The 20141-nt window shown below is 35.8% G+C and overlaps 1 protein-coding gene across 50 annotated transcripts in view; it reads right to left on the bottom strand.

Moving 5' to 3' along the window:
* Positions 1–498: 498 nt before the first annotated feature.
* LOC127860601 (fibropellin-1-like) overlaps positions 499–20141 on the bottom strand; it is a 38897-nt gene continuing 19254 nt past the window's right edge. For 5 of the 50 annotated variants that reach the window (XM_052398743.1, XM_052398756.1, XM_052398744.1 and 2 more), the window contains 20 exons: positions 19009–19122; positions 18428–18541; positions 17267–17380; positions 16698–16811; positions 15715–15828; positions 15177–15290; positions 14196–14309; positions 13658–13771; positions 12904–13017; positions 12320–12433; positions 11438–11551; positions 10403–10516; positions 8177–8296; positions 7701–7846; positions 7447–7595; positions 7025–7158; positions 5886–5976; positions 4502–4670; positions 3302–3440; positions 506–2670 (listed from right to left, as the gene is read on the bottom strand). In XM_052398743.1, coding sequence (XP_052254703.1) covers positions 2615–2670; positions 3302–3440; positions 4502–4670; positions 5886–5976; positions 7025–7158; positions 7447–7595; positions 7701–7846; positions 8177–8296; positions 10403–10516; positions 11438–11551; positions 12320–12433; positions 12904–13017; positions 13658–13771; positions 14196–14309; positions 15177–15290; positions 15715–15828; positions 16698–16811; positions 17267–17380; positions 18428–18541; positions 19009–19122 — 2372 coding nt within the window. In that variant the 3' untranslated portion in view covers positions 506–2614. Of the gene's footprint in view, positions 2671–3301; positions 3441–4501; positions 4671–5885; positions 5977–7024; positions 7159–7446; positions 7596–7700; positions 7847–8176; positions 8297–10402; positions 10517–11437; positions 11552–12319; positions 12434–12903; positions 13018–13657; positions 13772–14195; positions 14310–15176; positions 15291–15714; positions 15829–16697; positions 16812–17266; positions 17381–18427; positions 18542–19008; positions 19123–20141 lie in introns of all 50 variants that reach the window. The other 45 variants (XM_052398745.1, XM_052398767.1, XM_052398766.1 and 42 more) reach the window with 38 other exon arrangements.

The following is a 20141-nucleotide window of genomic DNA, read 5'->3' as shown; positions in this document are numbered from 1 at the left end:
GCACTAAAGAGACGGTCATAAGATTTCAACTGTGCCAGAGATTCATAGAGTTCTTTCAACGATAAGTGTTTAATGGCTTTTTTTTATAAATGTTTTGGGATGTTTAAGAAAAAATGATTTGCGAATAAACGTGATAGTTTTTAATAATAGATTATATCCATGGGCTCTCTGTTCTCGACCAAGATTGTATATAAATGAGCCACGTTCTGAGAAAACCGGGTTTAATGCATGTGCATAAAGTGTCGTCCCAGATAAGCCTATGCATTCCGCACATGCTAATCAGGGACGACACTTTCCGCTTAATAGTATTTTTAGTTTCAAGGAAGTCCCTCTCTAACGGAAAATCAAGTTTAAGCGGAACGTGTCGTCCCTGATTAGCCTGTGCGGATTGCACAAGCTAATCTGGGATGGCACTTAACGCACATGCATTAAGCCCAGTTTTCTCAGAACACGACTCAAGTAATATGACAAAATGTGTTTATATTCAAATTTTGAAGTTTATTTAATAACACAACATTTAAAACCGAACATTGAAAATTCGTCCTTGTTAAAACAATAACTTTGAAACAAATAATGAAAAATATTTTGAAAAACAAACACGTTATTTATCAGTCAATAGTGTTAACATTGAACGTTTGAAATATTTATCATGTCGCTGTCTAATTTATGTGCATAAAAAGTACATTTCTTTGCGATAAATCGTTATTTTATCCTCGATTCTGTACACATTTGTACAGGAACAACACTAACTTTCGTTCAGTGACAATCACAATTCTGCTATTAAAACATATGTAATAATTGTGCTATTCCATTAAAATCAGTTCAAAGGCATTATACAAAAGCTTTGGATTCCATCGTGTGCCTTTTGTTAACCCAGTTTTGGATTTCTTTCCGACGCTTTAAACATCATAGTAGTGTCCGAATGTAAAATTGGCACAATTATATTGCAGCACATCGTTATCAAACCATCACGTTCTTAGGTGCATCGTTCCCATAAATACCACTCATGAACTACTTGCCGTCGACTTTTATTACAGATCTTAAGAGGGAGACGACGGGAATCTTGTACGTAGAAGCCAGTCCCAAGTATTGCACATTCTTGTATGCATTAGATCACTTAACGACGTGGTAGAAAATAGCTATATTCAAAAAATGCATTTAATAAGTTTGAATTTTGCATGTGCATGCAGCTGCATGACTTATTATTCTAACTTCGTAGCTCACGAACAGCTTTCATAATGCGATGTTCAACTCATTTAAATAAATATTTAAACACGACCAAAATTGTTTTTCAAACTTATCGCAAATTAAGACCCAACCTACGAACATAATAGTTAATGTATAGTTCCTATTAAACTTGGACAAATAATGATAGTCGAGTTGGAATCGAGATGTTTTATTATTTATCGTTATGTACCGTCATTTTAAACAAGTTTTGCCTCTTGCGTGTGTGTATGTGAAACAGTTTCGACTAATCCCCTCATACTAATACTGGGCCCGTATTTACCAAACTATTCTTAGACTTAACATTAAAAAAGTCTTTGACTTCAAAAACAACCTCACAGTGTGCTTTCATACATGCGCAAGTGGATTTTATTTTCTTACCCGAGAGTTCTAAACGAAGAATTAAAAACTTTAGAAGTGTTACCTGCAAGGCTAGATTTGATTTTCAAGTAGTTTTAGTGTAGTATTATGTTTATGAAATAAATTATTGTTCAATTTAAACGGTTGGTGAAAATGAGCCCCGATCTAAGTCGAAGTCATTCAATCTCCAATCGTTGTTGATTTACTTTTACTAAACGACAAGTTCACCGTTAAGTCTTTAAATTGCACACTCAATGTACGAAATATCAACTGTGTTTTATTTAAACTTTTTCAAACAACTTAAACTGAACATAACAAGAATATGACTGCAACAACCAGTCAATGAATTTTATATATTGGTAAACATGTATGAATACAAATTATATGCAAATATTCAAACATCTGTATATCAACTGAACAACACAACAAAACAACAACAATGAAACATAATTTATGTATATGTTTTTACATACATAGATCAAATTTGACAACACAACAAAACAACACATTACAAATTATCATGTAAAGGGATGAAGCTTTTAATTATGCTTTAACATTAAATATATCTAACTGAACAATAAAACAAGAACAAATGAATATAATTGATGTATATGAATTTGTTTATATAAATAGATCACATATGAATTAGTAAAAATATAAATAATTATATTAACAATTTATGAATATGAAATAGATTAAACTGGACAACAATACAAATCAGCAAATTACCAGCGAGAAGGTTCAGGGATAACGCATGTGGACATGTCATTAACAAGGGTATTCATAACTGAACAATAAAAATATGTCGAAGCAGATCACAAAACAAACCAAATCATTAATAACTATCTCAAACATCAAGCATGTGAATATGCTTATGACAAACATGTAAGTATATCGAACTGAACACCAAAACAATAACCACAACACATAGATCAAACCGGACAACGCAACAACAAAAGCAAGAGATCAAGGTTGTGTATATGCTATTAACATGTCAATGTCTTCATTTCGAATGAGAGTCATGAAGTTGTCATTCGATGAGCAGTAAGCCGAGGCACGTAAGAAAATTCCACATATATCTTGCCTCTGAAATTAAATGTATTGTCATTGACAACATATGATCACTATTTTTATTCATATCATTAAATAAAAATAATACTAGATTAGTATTATCTGTACAATACCGATCGTTACTGCTTACCACAGAAAGTGCACTATTTCCCTTTTTTTATTGTTTAATGTGAGTTGCAATATTATGATGTTAAAATGTATGTACACTTATAGGTAACATGAATATTGCTGGGCCAAGTGTGAGGCTCAGCGCTCTCAAACCGGTTTAAACCCCCAATGCTTTGCATTGACCATTCCAAGGCGGTGATCCCAGATTTATTCTTCTATATGTGTACGTTGTTTCGTATTGTGTTGTTTCGTACTGTTTTGACAATTGGTCACTTGCCTTAAATAAAGGACCAACTAATTGTTTATAATGAGAATGCAATAATGATCAAGCAGCTGGAGTTTCACTTCTTTATATTGACTGAGTCTCCAATAGCGCATTGACATCGATCGCAGTTATCTGATAGCTAACATACCTTAATTTCAGTTTTTTATAGCACAATAGCCTTACTTGTTTACCATTGAAAGCGGTCATGCATTGATTACCTGGTCTCTGATAGCGCATTGATCTTTAATGTGTGGACCTAGACAGCGCACTGACCTTTTTTGCTGACCCCAGCTAGCGCATTCCACTCCTGATACTTGTCAACCACTTTGATACTCGTCGTAACAGACATCAGTCGTTCTGTTTGGAGTTCAGACATTGCGTTTTCAGCACGAGGTTTTCTGTTACTGCAAGACTACAAAAGGTTTCAGAATCTGGTTAAATATAAACGTAAATCATACTGATATGATTATAGCAAGTGCTGGCAAACGACAGTGTGCTCGACCTTTCTTGTACTACTTAGTGTTTCTAATTTTCTCAAACTCTTAAGATAGACCAAAACATTTTTGCTTAACCATAATTCAGTTAATATACTGTTTTGCAAAAAAGCTATCTCGAGCGTACCACTTTGAATGACCTTATTCTTTTTTCATCAATCCTTTATGCTGATCGAGGCAACATCTTGATCGTTAGTGTAATTACAAGTATGTCTTGGGAAATGAAGTAAGACACTCGTTTTGAAAACTGTTTCATATTTTGAGCATATTTGTACAAATTTTAAGAATATAAAAAGTATGCATATGTTAAAGTCAAAGTACTGGTACCAAGCTTTAAATTCAATGAAATTCTTTAATAAAGCAAACAATAAAATTTCAGAAAATACGCTGACAGAACTAACTATATTATACTTACAGAAAAAAACAATATGGTTGAATACAATTTTCACATTTTTGAATAAAATCACTGAATTATTACAAAACTTTTGAAAAATCAAGCTTTTCCTTAAACATTATTGTAAGCCTGAACCCGAGCCCTCACGCAGACACGAATGTCGAGGCGAAGTAGAGTATCTGATGTACATTAACATTTTTTTAGTTAACCGTTTGTGCTAAATTAATGTCAGTAAAGGTTATTCCAGCACCTAGTTCAGCTCTTTTTAATATTGTCGAGGGATAACAATAGTCTTTTTGTTCATCATCATTGCTTATAACTTTATAAATGTATACTGTAACTGAAATTTAGTTACTTGAATAAATTAGATTACATCCCATTTGCTTACTACTTTATGAATGTATATTGTTACTGAAATTTAATTATTTGAATATATAAGATTACACATGTTTTACTTACATTGTCATTACCATGTGGACACAAGACCTTTTGTATCATATGTACACATACTATGAAGACGATGTACTATGTGCAAGTCTTAATAAATAATTTGTTCTGTTCTGTTCAAAAAGTAAAATTTCTTACAATCACACAGTTGTCTGGATGATCCATCAGGCACATTCGCATAGAACACACAATAGTGATGAACTCGGATCCGTAGAACTTGAAACCCTTTAGCACCATGTTAACTTTGGTGCCGTTCTTAGGCGACTGCCAACCGAAGTTGAGGCACAGATTTGTGTCCAGGGAACATCTGCAAAACACAGACCCATAGTCAAACTATACTATCACTGTTGCCTCACTAGACATATATTTTATATAAAAAAAACCTTCATGATCAACAAAGCAAAACAGTTAAAATTGTTTCCAGCCTGTATTACTGCCAAACATGTGACTTGAAAACCGCAACTTTAAAATTTTAAATAAAGACACTCATATAGTGTATTGAAAAGTCTGTCTTAAGTTATGTAGACCAAAATAAGCAATATAATTTTGCAACTCAAGAAATTATGAACAAGGTGATTCATATGGTATGACCACAGGGGCACCGTATGAACATACTACGTAGAGTACATTTATAAAAAGTTAATTATCACATATAAAACATCTATGCATTTTCAGAGCAGTTCTTTTGCTATTTAAGTGTGATGAATATTGTGGCCCTGCGATATGGCATGTTTTCCTCAAGGGCCATAATTTGAGCAACGTTAGTTCTGTATGGTACCAAACATCAAAGCTATTGGTTGGTTCATTTTATATCAATTAATTGACCACTGACGTTAGTTAAGTTTTGACCGAACAACATGCTATTTCTGTACCTTAGTAAAGGACTGAAACATCATGCCCTCCGCATTATAGTTTTGGAGATTTTCTATTTCGTAAAGGTAGACATGTTCGTCCAATCTGTAGCCAAGGTAGACATGTTCGTACAATGTGTAGCCAAGGTAGACATGTTCGTCCAATGTGTAGCCAAGGTAGACATGTTCGTTCAATGTGTAGCCAATTTTAGCACCAGGTGCATTATGTGAATGCAGTTGGTAGATGAACACTTAATTATGTTACAAACCAATTACCAGTTGCAGGGATAGGATTCCTGCTTGTAAAGCTTCTATAAACAACGGGATCAGAAATGACTGCCATTGGTCGCAGGATAATAATTTTAATGAACTTTTCACACGACTACTGTATTGAGCTTCATATCAAGTGCATGTATCTAAGATTTGAGATGTATAATTTTTAAAACAATATACATATAAACAATTTTCCCTCATTACAGGTGCAATTTTAAACCCATGGGAATAAGCTGAATAACGATGGTAGAGGATTATAACGTTGTTACAATCCTAATACGAATTTCAATACATTTCAATACATTTTTCTTTCACCACGAGCTTGCACAATGGACAAAAGGTGATCCGAAAAAGCTCGCCCGAGAAGGTCAGAAAGAAAGCTCATTGTATTCACTCACCCTTGCTCTATGAGTTTACTTTTGGGTGCAGATTCATTGACCGCTTGGCCACCATAAGCCCAGCACGCCTCGGGCTTCAAGAAGTAATTCACTGCGGACAAATCAGTAACCTCAGAATACAGCATATTTCAATGAAAGAACAAGAATAATTATGCACAAGGGCACACTTGGAAATTGATGTTCGAATTCGGCGGCAACATAATATCAGTTATTTTCTGGTGGTTCATTTTTCTTAAATACTGATTGTAATTACAACGTTTTGCTAATATTCAACGTACAGATCGGCAGATACAGACTTTCTGTTTGTTAACATATAAAGCTAGGACAACATAGTAATACAAAACCACTGGGAGCTTATTTAATTTTAAAAAAATATTTAAATGCCGCTACCTGAATACAAATGCAATGATGCAACGGTATTTACATTAAATTTATGAGATGGCAGCTCACACGTATGTTAGGACGTGGTAAAGACAGCGCAACATTGACCCAATTAGAGCAGATACAACTATAAATGGCGCGGCAGAGGCCGTTTGCGTATCCCCATTCCGCATGTTCGACCCAGGGGCGCACCAGGGTTGGTAATGGAGACATGCATAGTTGAGATTGACCGTATTGTTATAAGAGAAGTTCAGTATCAATTAGAAATGAATCGGTGTAGAAATGAAGAAGTTATAGTAAAAGGCAATTTTGGGTGGGTGTGGCCTATGTGGGCGGGGCGCCCCAGGCTTGATAATGGGCCCATGCACAGTTGAGATTGACCATTATGTCATAAGAGATGTTCAGTATCAATTTGAAGTGAATCGGTGTAGAAATGAAGAAGTAAATGCAAAATAACCTAAAAAATTAGTGAAAATATCTGACCCGGTCCCACCCCAACACCCATAACTTTTGACCAAGGGGTCAGATCAAAATTCCAAATAGTGCAGGGTCGCACATATGCTCATAGCTACCATGTGTGTAAGTTTCAAGGTTCTAGTGCTAATAGTGTATGAGGAGATAGTGGCCAGGACGGACGGACAGACAGACAGACACACAGACGGCGGAGATAACCACAATATCCCCACGCTTTTTGAAAAGCGTGGGGATAATATAAACTAATGAAAACCTGTTTTAAGAGAAATACTGATGATACGTACTGGTTGTGTAAATGGTGAGAACGACGGGCTGTCCGATGCCCATGGTGACCGCTTTCACAGTCTCCATTGAGTTCGTGTATATGGCCGACCGAATGTCCACGTACGGATACTCGGCCTTGTCATGTATGACCAACCTATACATATTGCAGAATGTTTTAGAAGTTTGAAATAGAAGAAAGTTTGAATTGTTCGTGATCGACTTCAGCATATGTTCGTGTGAAATCTTCACTCAGAGATACATTATTCCTGGCTCCATGTTTTTGAACCTGAGCATTAGACAAATAAAATTCATGGACATGCAGGGGCTGGTTTGAAGATAAATAAACATTGAATGACATAACTCGTGAATAATAGAAATTAAAGATCAATAAATGAGTATGGTGCGGTCAGTCACCTGTCTGAGAAGACCTGAGTTTGCTTACGAGGAGTTGTAATAGACTAGTGTATTCCTGACGACACCTTCTTCTGGTATCTCCTTGCAGTTGACCACGTGGGTTTCGACGTTTTCACCACCAAGCAAATCAACGCCGTCGAACACGAAATTGGAGAACGTCACATACACGTAGAGATTCTGCAACAGAGAATTATGAGCCCGGATACGCAATGGTATTACGTAAGCCTTGGTGACTGAATTGAAATTCAAAATTTATGAATGAATGCTGTAGCGTTTCCGCACCTTTTCACATCCGGCGATCAATGCGACATTCTGGTCGTAGTCGGAAAACCCAGCGACACACTTGCCCTTGCTGTTGTAGGCGAACACACTTGCCGCAAAGTTGGGTTTCTGCATGCTTATTGTGCCGTTTGCGACACAGTTTATACCTTCAATGAAGGAATATATTAGGAACAGTTGAAATAGAAGTACGCATATTGATCAAATATGCATTATCGTTTATTTAAATCGACAAACACTGAATGAATAGATCCAGTTGTAAACGTTCAATAAACAGGTTATGAAAATACAAAAAATAAAATTCAACTCCCCTGTTTACATCTATGTTAAGTGTTTGCAAGCGTTCGTGCGTGCGCGTGCGTGAGTTTTACATTTTAAGAACTACATGATTAAAAAATGAAAAATAAGTTTGCAAATGTTTGCATGAAAATGTTTGCATTTAAATAAAACAAAAGTTGAAAACATATTTAAAGATTTACTTTGATTACAGTTCTTTCCAAACCAACCGGAGGGGCAGGTACATGAGTATGCATTATGAAGATTGCTGCATGTGGCGCCGTTTTTACATGGTTGATTGTTTGTCGCACACTCATCGATATCTGATACGAGAAACCATAAATAAGGAATGATTACATAGACCAGCGAAAATGGAAATTCAGCAATTGGTTAAACACTTGTGAGTTTATATTCCCATGTTGATTAAAAGCACATAAATTAATCATGATTATTTACCTCAAATCATTGGAAACTTAACATGGCACAACTGAAAAGCTGACCCTTTGTTGTTGGACTAATGGTTCACTGGGAGTGGAAAACATGCGACGAAATTTGAATTTAGAAGCAATTTCAACTAGAAATGGTGCGGCAGAGGACGACGCGTATCCCCACGCCGCATGTTTGACACAGGGGCACCCCAGGGTTGGTTATGGGGCCATGCATAGTTGAGTTTGACCGTATTGTCATAAGAGATGTTCAGTATAAATTTGAAGTAATTCAATGTAGAAATGAAGAAGTTAATGTAAAATAACCTAACAAATGAATGAAAATCTATACCCTAATTTCTCCTCCTCATCCTGCTCTCCTTATAAATCTAATAATGAATCAACTTCACTGTAGTAAATTATGTTCACGTCATCCTAATTGGAATGACTTATGAGATGGCTGAACATGCTCTCTTATAGCCAATCTTCTTGCTCCTGTTTTGGAAAAGTTATGTTTTGAAGTTAAATGGTTGACTAAATAATAGCGTCTCCGAAATTTGTTATCGCAATCTTGTACACAACAATGTCCATCTTGCTTTAAATTGTTTCTCACATTTTTCCCACTTGAACATTTTGACAGATTTTCAGTAACGAGTCTAAAATTTTAGTTGCACAAATTGAAAGTTTCAGCCCTTTTATAGATTCTTGAGGCTCTATTCCATGAGTTTCTCATGCTTTTTATGCTTGATTGCATTCTATCTCTTCCCTCATATACAGGTGTCCCTTTGCGCCAATTTTGTATAATGCCTTGTATAAACATTTGATGGATGAGCTAAACCATTTCACAGATGAGTTAACACAAACAATTGAATACTTAATACATCTCTGCGCCACTTCTGTGTACTCTATGCGCCACTTTGATTTATTTTAATTTTTTTATTATTTGGCAGGTTATTTACTTACCACCCTTTAAAGCTTATTACTTCCCTTGGATTTGTTTTTTTGACCTTTGACCTTGAAGAATGACCTCGACCTTTCACCACTCAAATTGTGCAGCTCCATGAGATACACATGCATGCCAAATATCAAGTTGCTATCATCAATATTGCAAGAGTTATGGCCAATGCACCATACCGGGGGCATAAAAATAAGTGAAAATCTCTGACCCGGCCCCACCCAAACCCCCATAACTTTTTACCCAGGGGTCAGATCAAAATTCCGAATAGTGCAGGGTCGCGCATATGCTCATAGCTACCATGTGTGTAAGTTTCTAGGTTCTAGTGCTTATAGTGTAGGAGGAGATAGTGGCCAGGACGGACGGACGGACGGAAGACGGAGATAACCACAATATCTCCACTTTTTCTCCGAAAAGCGTAGGGATAAATAGTATGACACATGCTACAAAAGATGTTACAATTTTAACTAGACTAACAAGAAACCGTCGGAGACGGGTGATGCTCCCCAAAGGTTTTTTTGTCACAATATCGCACTATATTTTCAGATAAAAGGAAACTTCTTGAGGGCACAGTAGTTGGGGGGACAATAATTTTTTTATAGAAAATTGCAAAGGGCCATAAGTCTGTGAAAAATTATCCGACCAGAACCCGCTGATAATATGCGCATCTCTTGGTAAAGTTTCATTGAATTCCGGTCATAAGTTTCTGAGAAATCGCCCGGGCAAGAATTGCACTATATGTACAGTTAATGGAAAATTTATAAATTTCAAAGGGCCATAACTCTGTGAAAAATCGTCCGACCATAACCCGCTGATAATATGCACATTTCCTCTTGGTAGTGAAGCTTCCCATAGAGTTTCATTGAATTGCGGTCATTAGTTGCTTAGAAATAGCCCGGACAAAATTGTGCACGGACGGACGCACGGACACACGGACGGACAGACGAAGCGGCGACTACATGCTCCCCCAAAAATAAATTTTGGGGGAGCATAAAAACTGACCATTTTCCTGAGAAGTTGTTTTTACAAAACAACAGACCGATACTCACCGACATCACATCGTGTCCCATGCCAACCCGGTGTGCAAGTGCATTCAAAAAATCCGGGAAAATTTGCGCACGTGGCCTCATTCTTGCAGGTTTCCAATGCACACTCGTCGATATCTTTAACATGTCATAAACAAGTTGAATAAGGTACTTGCCAAACACCAGGGTACCGTTTTACTAAGCTACTTACGCAATTCGTAGACTTACGCACATATTTTAAATTAAGTATAGTTCCTTCAAATGTTTGCTACATTGACATATGGTATGTTTTGATAGAATTCAAAATGTAATGTTACATTGCCAAGTAAAAATTAATTTGCATCAATCTGCAATGATATTCAATTATTTTAAAATATGTGCGTAAGTCTAAGACTTGCGTAAGTTGCTTAGTAAAACGGTATCCTGCGTTTGTTAGTTTTCTCATATTACGTACATATGACTCATCTAGATAAACCAATAAATTGGGGTGCTGTTATAAATGTGTTAGCTTATAGTAAAGAATGTTTATGAATTGATATTTCATAGACCATTTTAACCGTCTGACTAAAATAATTTATCCGGGATATAAGCATTGTAGCATTTGGTATTGAAGCCCCTAAGCCCATAAGCCCATCCTCAAAATCAACGATTATTTCGTTCAATAAAAAGTTAACACATAAAAAAACATTCCATGTTCTTTGTAGCTATAGCCATAATACTAAATGTGGTCTGGTAAGATAGATTTAAAAAGATACAAAATGCTCTTTTTTGTTTTTTATTGACAATATATTCAACACATGTTCATGAACCAAGTATGTGTTCGTGTCTCGTAGGAAGAGATATCATAGCGGGAAATTAAAATGGAATATACTGTGCCACCAAAAAGTAAAAACAATCAGTACGTATCTACACATGTAGTTAAATCTATGTTACTATACGACATCCAGCGTCTACATTTAGGCTATTTCTATAAGAAACACTGCTCTTTTATGGGTTATTTTATAGAATATTTGGCGATATACTCGTTGATTTTTTAGTATTTATTTTACTTTAAGTTACCTTCCTGGCAGTTATATCCGGTCCATCCTGTCACACAGTCACATGTGTACTCGTTCGTAAGATCCCTGCACGTGGCGCCATTTTTGCATGGGGCCGATGCGCACTCGTTCACGTCTTGAAGATAGTATAACATACATTAAAGAACATGTTGCATAACACCTTGCTTGTTTTTTAAATGAAAAATTTATCGTTTTAACAGTATTAATATAAAATGTTTGTGTTTAACTGCAATAGCTCGTATTTATTACAAAAACCAAATAGATAAATTATATATATATATATTGTATTGTACTGCAATGGCTCGTATTTATTCCAACAAGAGCACAACATAACGGGTGCCACGCTCGGCTGCGAAAGCTTTTTATATTATTTTTGTTTAGAAGTCACAGTGACCTTGACCTTTGACCTAGTGACCCAACAAGAGATGAGTTTGTCAGAAACACAATGCCCCCCCCCCCCCCTACTGCGCCGCATTGAAATAAAATTTCTATTTATCATTTGGCCGGTAAAGAAATCATCTCTTTTTAAAGGTTATTACTTCCCTTGAATTTTGTCCAATCTAACCGGGGGGGGGGTCTCACAGTCAATTATGACCATGTCAGACATCACTGACAACCAAGGCCAAGTATATATATATATATATATATATATATATATATATATATATATATATATATATATATATATATATATATATATATATATATATATATATATATATATATATATATACTTGTGAAATAGAAATACAAATCGCAATTTTATAAATTAGACTACCCGTTCACAGACTATTTATGAAATAGATTTGCTACATGTTTTCAAAGGAATTGCTTAAAAGGGAATACAAAAGTATGTTTTTTGTAAAGTAATTTATTTACATACCCTGATCACAATGTTTTCCTTGCCAGCCAGGTGCGCACATGCACGAGTACGCGTCCTGCAGATTTGTGCACGTGGCGCCGTTTTCACAAGGAGCTGGTGCGCATTCATCGATATCTAAACGGTAAACCGAATACACTCGAATATCTCAAATAATCAGCGAAGTTTCTTTATTTTTTAACAAAATGTAACATATTGACACAGCTAAAGATATGTGCATACATTCGCCTTAAAGGTGTCATCTTGAACTGGCGACAATACCGCGCCTTCACGCGAAATGCCTGCAGGATTTAAGATTGTGTGGGGATCTAATATTATAATTGTTACTCAGATAATCGAAAATATGTCCACATGTCCTAATTGAGTGTCTGTTCGATTTCTACGACTGAAATTATAGGCAGAAAACACATCAATGATATAGTGCAGCTCATGTTCTTTTGAAATTATTGTCAGATTTTAAATTAAATACAAAACTGGAAAGCGATGTCTTTTGAATCCCTGAAACTTTGTAAAAAAAATATGATGGAAATAAAACTTAAGTTCATCGCTATTTTTCTGGTTACTTGCAAACATAAGTTCACACCTACCCTGATCACAGTTCTTCCCCTGCCAGCCTGGTTTACACGTGCATAAATACGCGTTCTGAAGATTGCTGCAAGTGGCACCATTCTTACAGGGGAGTGGCGAGCATTCGTTGATATCTGAGATAATGTATAGATTGCATATTACCTATGATACAATGAATTGTTAAATGTAGTGTTGAATTTAACTTATATTGTCTGAATGCATTGCACGGTTTAAGCATGTATAAAAGGCTGAAGACCATGAGCATAAAAACGAGGCCTAAGCCGTTATGTGGACTGTACAGTATTTACTTTACGGCATGAATATTATTTAACAAATATATTAACTTATCAAAGGAAAATATGATTCGAAAAGACATTAACTAGAATGACAATATCTAGTTATCAAAAGGTAGACCACTTTATAATAGACTTGATATGAAAAGGCTGCAGGATATATTGTTACAGACACATGGCTTAAATGAAACGAAGCAAACATGTCAATGATAAATTAATTTAAAGCCACATCCAGTCACCAGCAGCAGCCTTGCAGGATTGCAAAGCAATCAGTAACCTAAGAATCAAGCCCCTATGTTTTATTTAATATTGCATAGGGCACAGCACTTTTTTTAAAGATTGACCGCTTTATTCAATGCACAAACTAATTTCAAGTTGATGTTTTTTTCATTCCGGAAACCCTTAACTAGAATGTGCCTGACAATCCAGTTGATTGCAAATATGTGGGTCTGTTTACTTGCATAAATATGATAACACTTACCCTGATCACAGTTCTTTCCCTGCCAGCCTGGCACACATGTGCATGAATACGCGTTCTGAAGATTGCTGCACATGGCTCCATTTTTACACGGAGCAGTTAGACATTCATTGATATCTAAACGATAAACGTACATGTAATACAAATGAATATCTTAAATACTCAGCGCGGTGATTTTACTATTTAACAAAATAACGTTTTGACAGGTGACACTACCGCGCCTTCACAAGAAATGCCTCCAGGCTTTGAGATGTGTAGGAATTTAATAGTATAATTGTTGCTCAGATAATCTTAAATATGTCCACATGTCCCAAATGAGTATCTGTTCGCTTTCTACGAATGCAATTATACGCAGAAAACACATCAATAGTATAGTGCCGCTCTGATTTGGTTGAAATCATTGTCAGATTTTCAATTAATTACCAATCTGGAAAGCGATGTCTTTTCATCCCTGAAACTTTGTACAGAAATACGCTGGAAAATAAACTTCACTTGAACATTATTGTCTTGTTACTTGTATAATACATATGTTAATACCTACCCTGATCACAGTTCATTCCCTGCCAGCCTGGTGTACACGTGCATGAATACGCGTTCTGAAGATTGCTGCACCAGGCTCCATTCTTACAGGGGAGTGGCGAGCATTCGTTGATATCTGAAATAACGTTTAGATTGCATGTTACTAATGATTCGATGAATATTAGAATGTATTGTTGAACTTAACTTATATTGTCTGAATGGATCGAACAGTTTTTGCATGTAAAAAAGATTGAGGACATTGAGCATTAAACGTAACCTAAGCCGATATGATTACTGTACAACTTTTACTTTACGCCATGACTATTATGTAACGAATATATAAACTTGTGAAATGAAAATATAATTCGCAAAGTCAATGATTGGAATTGCAACATCTAATAATAATAGGGTACACTTTTTTATTATAGGCTTGTTAAGAAATAGCTGTGTTATATTATGTAACAGAAACGGGACTTAAGTGGAAAGAAACAAGTATTCTAATGTCAAATGAATGTAAAACAACATTCAGCCAACAGCAGTAGCCATGTGAAACAAAAATAAAATTCGCAAAGGCAATTTTTGGAATGGGGATATCTGATAATCATAAGGTAGACCACTGTGTTAAAAGCTTGTTATGAAATAGCTGTATAAAAGGTTGTCGCAGAAACTGGACTAAAGTTGAACGAAACAAATATGTTAGTGTCAAATGAATGTAAAACGACATCCAGTCAAAAGCAGTAGCCTTGTCAGCCCGGAAAGCAATCGCGAAATTCCCTAAGACTCGAGCCCATGTGTATTGTCGACGGATGCTTTTAATGCATAGGGCACACCTTTAGTATGTTACAGCCTTTGGTCCTAAAGATTGGCCGCTTTATTAAATGCACAAGCACATTTCAAGTTGATGTTTTTTTTCATCCCGGTAACCCTTTACTAGAATGTGCATGACAATCAAGTTGATTGCAACTATTTAGGTCTGGTATCGTATAAATATGATTACACCTACCCTGATCACAGTTCTTTCCCTGCCAGCCTGGTTTACATGTGCATGAATACGCGTTCTGAAGATTGCTGCACGTGGCTCCATTTTTACACGGAGCAGTTAGACATTCATTGATATCTAAACGATAAACGTACATGTAATACAAATGAATATCTTAAATAATCAGCGCGGTTACTTTACTATTTAACAAAATAACGTTTTGACAGGTGACACTACCGCGCCTTCACAAGAAATGCCTCCAGGCTTTGAGATGTGTAGGAATTTAATAGTATAATTGTTGCTCAGATAATCTTAAATATGTCCACATGCCCCAAATGAGTATCTGTTCGCTTTCTACGAATGCAATTATACACAGAAAACACATCAATAGTATAGTGCCGCTCTGATTTGGTTGAAATCATTGTCAGATTTTTAATTAATTACCAAACTGGAAAGCGATGTCTTTTCATCCCTGAAACTTTGTACAGAAATACGCTGGAAAATAAACTTCACTTGAACATTATTGTCTTGTTACTTGTATAATACATATGTTAATACCTACCCTGATCACAGTTCATTCCCTGCCAGCCTGGTGTACACGTGCATGAATACGCGTTCTGAAGATTGCTGCACCAGGCTCCATTCTTACAGGGGAGTGGCGAGCATTCGTTGATATCTGAAATAACGTTTAGATTGCATGTTACTAATGATTCGATGAATATTAGAATGTATTGTTGAACTTAACTTATATTGTCTGAATGGATCGAACAGTTTTTGCATGTATAAAAGATTGAGGACATTGAGCATTAAACGTAACCTAAGCCGATAGGATTACTGTACAACTTTTACTTTACGCCATGACTATTATGTAACGAATATATAAACTTGTGAAATGAAAATATAATTCGCAAAGTCAATGATTGGAATTGCAACATCTAATAATAATAGGGTACACTTTTTTATTATAGGCTTGTTAAGAAATAGCTGTGTTATATTATGTAACAGAAACGGGTCTTAAGTGGAAAGAAACAAGTATTCTAATGTCAAATGAATGTAAAACAACATTCAGCCAACAGCAGTAGCCATGTGAAACAAAAATAAAATTCGCAAAGGCAATTTTTGGAATGGGGATATCTGATAATCATAAGGTAGACCACTGTGTTAAAAGCTTGTTATGAAATAGCTGTATAAAAGGTTGTCGCAGAAACTGGACTTAAGTTGAACGAAACAAATATGTTAGTGTCAAATGAATGTAAAGCGACATCCAGTCAAAAGCAGTAGCCTTGTCAGCCCGGAAAGCAATCGCGAAATTCCCTAAGACTCGAGCCCATGTGTATTGTCGACGGATGCTTTTAATGCATAGGGCACACCTTTAGTATGTTACAGCCTTTGGTCCTAAAGATTGGTCGCTTTATTAAATGCACAAGCACATTTCAAGTTGATGTTTTTTTTTTCATCCCGGTAACCCTTTACTAGAATGTGCATGACAATCAAGTTGATTGCAACTATTTAGGTCTGGTATCGTATAAATATGATTACACCTACCCTGATCACAGTTCTTTCCCTGCCAGCCTGGAGTACACGTGCATGAATACGCGTTCGGAAGATTGCTGCACCAGGCTCCATTTTTACACGGAGCAGTTAGGCATTCATTGATATCTAAACGATATACGGAATACAAATGAATATCTCAAATAATCAGCGCGGTTACTTTATTATTTAACAACAAAACGTTTTGACACAGCTGAAGATATTCGCATACAATCGCCTTAAAAGTTTCATCTTGAACTGGCGACATCACAGCGCCTTAACGCGAAATGCCTTGAGACTTTAAGATTGTGTGGGGATTTAATATTATATTTGTCACTCAGATAATTGAAAATATGCCCAAATGTCCCAATAGAGTGTCTGCTCGCTTTTACGTCTGCAATTATACGCAGAAAACACACTAGTACATTAGTTCTGCTTTTGGTTGGTTAAGTATTGCCAGTTTTTTTATTAAAAACAATGTTTTGTCAACCCGTCAACTATATATAGAAATACGCCGGAAATAAAACTTCATTCCAACATTATTTTATGGTTACTCTCTTGTATACATTTATGTTCACACCAACCTTGATCACAGTTCTGTCCTTGCCAACCTGGTGTACACGTGCACGAATACGCGTTCTGAAGATTGCTGCAAGTGGCGCCATTCTTACAAGGGAGTGGCGCGCATTCGTTGATATCTGAAATAACGTTTAAATTTTATGTTACGATGATACAAATGGGATGTAGCACGAGCTGTCATATCATACCATATTTTATTAAACGAGATCAGGAATTTTGTTAGTAAGCGAGCCTTAGGCGAGCTTACTAACGAATTTCCTGGACGAGTTTAATAAAAATATGGTATGAAATGACAACGAGTGTCAGATATGTTTTATCAAATGCTTTTAAATGAGCAAATTAAATAAATATTTACGCTAACATAATGATAAATCCCGAATGTTGTTTACATTTCGTGACGTCATTTGACGTTGCAACGTCATTTCAGCAAAATAACAAAATGCGATTGGTCAATGGAACTCAAAATAAGCCAATGAAAACGCTTAAAAGGTATATTACACATTTGTAAGATAAACATATGCGTAATGGTTATATTACATGGGAAACAGGGTATGGCATGTGATAAAATGAATTGTAAAATTTACTGTTGAATTTAACTTATATCGTCTGAATGGATTGCAAGGTTCTGGCAGGTGTACAAGGTTGAGGACCTTGAGCATTAAACGAGGGCTATGCTATGGTAACTGTACAATACTTACTTTACGCCATGAATATTATTTAACAAATAAATTAACGTGTGAAAGGAAAATATAATTCGCAAAGACAATAATCAGAATGACAATGTCTAATAATCGTTAGGTAGACCACCTTATTAAGAGACTAGTTATGAAAAAGCTGTACAATATATTGTTATAGAAATATGGCTAAAATGGAACGAAGCAAACATGTTGACGATAAATGAATGTAAAGCCACATCCAGTCACCAGCAGCAGCTTTGCAGGCCCATAAAGCAATCGCGAAATTCCCTATCAAGCTCCTATGTTTTATTAAATAATGCATAGGGCACAGCACTTGGTCTTTTTAAGAGTGACCGCTTTATTAAATGAACACACACATTTCAAGTTGATGTTTTTTCATCCCGGTAAACTTTAATAGAATGTGCCTGACAATCAAGTTGATTGCAAATATTTTGGTCTGGTTACTTGCATAAATATGATTACACCTACCCTGATCACAGTTCTTTCCCTGCCAGCCTGGAGTACACGTGCATGAATACGCGTTCTGAAGATTGCTGCACCAGGCTCCATTTTTACACGGAGCAGTTAGACATTCATTGATATCTAAACGATATACGGAATACAAATGAATATCTCAAATAATCAGCGCTGTTACTTTATTATTTAACAACAAAACGTTATGACACAGCTGGAGATATGTGAATACCTTCGCCTTAAAGGTTTTATTTTGAACAGGCGACAATACCGCGCCTTCACACGAAATGTCTCCAGGCTTTGAGATTGTGTTGGGATTTAATAGTATAATGTTGCTCAGATAATCGAAAATATGTCGACATGTCCCAAATGAGTATCTGTTCGCTTTCTACGACTGCAATTATACTCAGAAAACACATCAATAGTATAGTGCCGCTCTGGTTTGGTTGAAATCATTGCCAGATTTTCAATTAATTACCAAACTGGAAAGCGATGTCTTTTCATCCCTGAAACTTTGTACAGAAATACGCTGAAAATTAAACTTCACTTGAACATTATTGTCTTGTTACTTGTATAATACATATGTTAACACTTACCCTGATCACAGTTCATTCCCTGCCAGCCTGGAGTACACGTGCATGAATACGCGTTCTGAAGATTGCTGCACCAGGCTCCATTCTTACAAGGGAGTGGCGAGCATTCGTTGATATCTGAAATAACGTTTAGATTGCATGTTACTTATGATGCAATGAATATTAAAATGTATTGTTGAACTTAACTTATATTGACTGAATGGATTGCACAGTTTCTGCATGTATAAAAGATTGAGGACATTGAGCATTAAACGTAACCTAAGCCGATAGGATTACTGTACAACTTTTACTTTACGCCATGACTATTATGTAACGAATATATAAACTTGTGAATTTAAAATATAATTAGCAACGTCGATGATTGGAATTGCAATATCTAATAATAATAAGGTACATTTTTTTTATTATAGACTTGTTAAGAAATAGCTGTATTATAGTATGAAACTGAAACTGGACTAAAGTGGAACGAAGCAAAGGCAATTTTTGGAATGGGGATATCTGATTATCATAAGGTAGACCACTGTGTTATAGGCTTCTTATGACATAGCTGTATAAAAGGTTGTCACAGAAACTGGACTAAAGTTGAACGAAACAAATATGGTAGTGTCAAATGAATGTAAAGCGACATCCAGTCAAAAGCAGTAGTCTTGCAAGCCCGAAAAGCAATCACAATATTCCCTAAGACTCGAGCCCATGTGTATTGTTGACAGATGCTTTTAATGCATAGGGCACACATTTAGTATGGTACAGAATTTGGGCTTTTAAGTGATTGACCGCTTTATTAAATGCACAAACACATTTCAAGTTGATGTTTTTTTCATCCCGGTAACCCTTTACTAGAATGTGCCTGACAATCAAGTTTAATGCAAATATTTACGTCTGGTTAATTGTATAAATATGATAACACCTACTCTGATCACAGTTCGCTTTCTACGACTGCAATTATACGCAGAAAACACATCAACAGTAAAGTGCCGCACTGGTTTGGTTGAAATTATTGCCAGATTTTTAATTAATTACCAAACTGGAAAGCGATGTCTCTTTATGCCTGAAACTTTGCACAGAAATATGCTGGAAATTAAACTTCACTTGAACATTATTGTCTTGTTACTTGTATAATACATATGTTAACACCT

Source organism: Dreissena polymorpha, chromosome 15 (assembly GCF_020536995.1).
Source record: "Dreissena polymorpha isolate Duluth1 chromosome 15, UMN_Dpol_1.0, whole genome shotgun sequence".
NCBI classification, from domain to species: domain Eukaryota; kingdom Metazoa; phylum Mollusca; class Bivalvia; order Myida; family Dreissenidae; genus Dreissena; species Dreissena polymorpha.
This window is presented reverse-complemented; position numbering and strand designations above follow the sequence as displayed.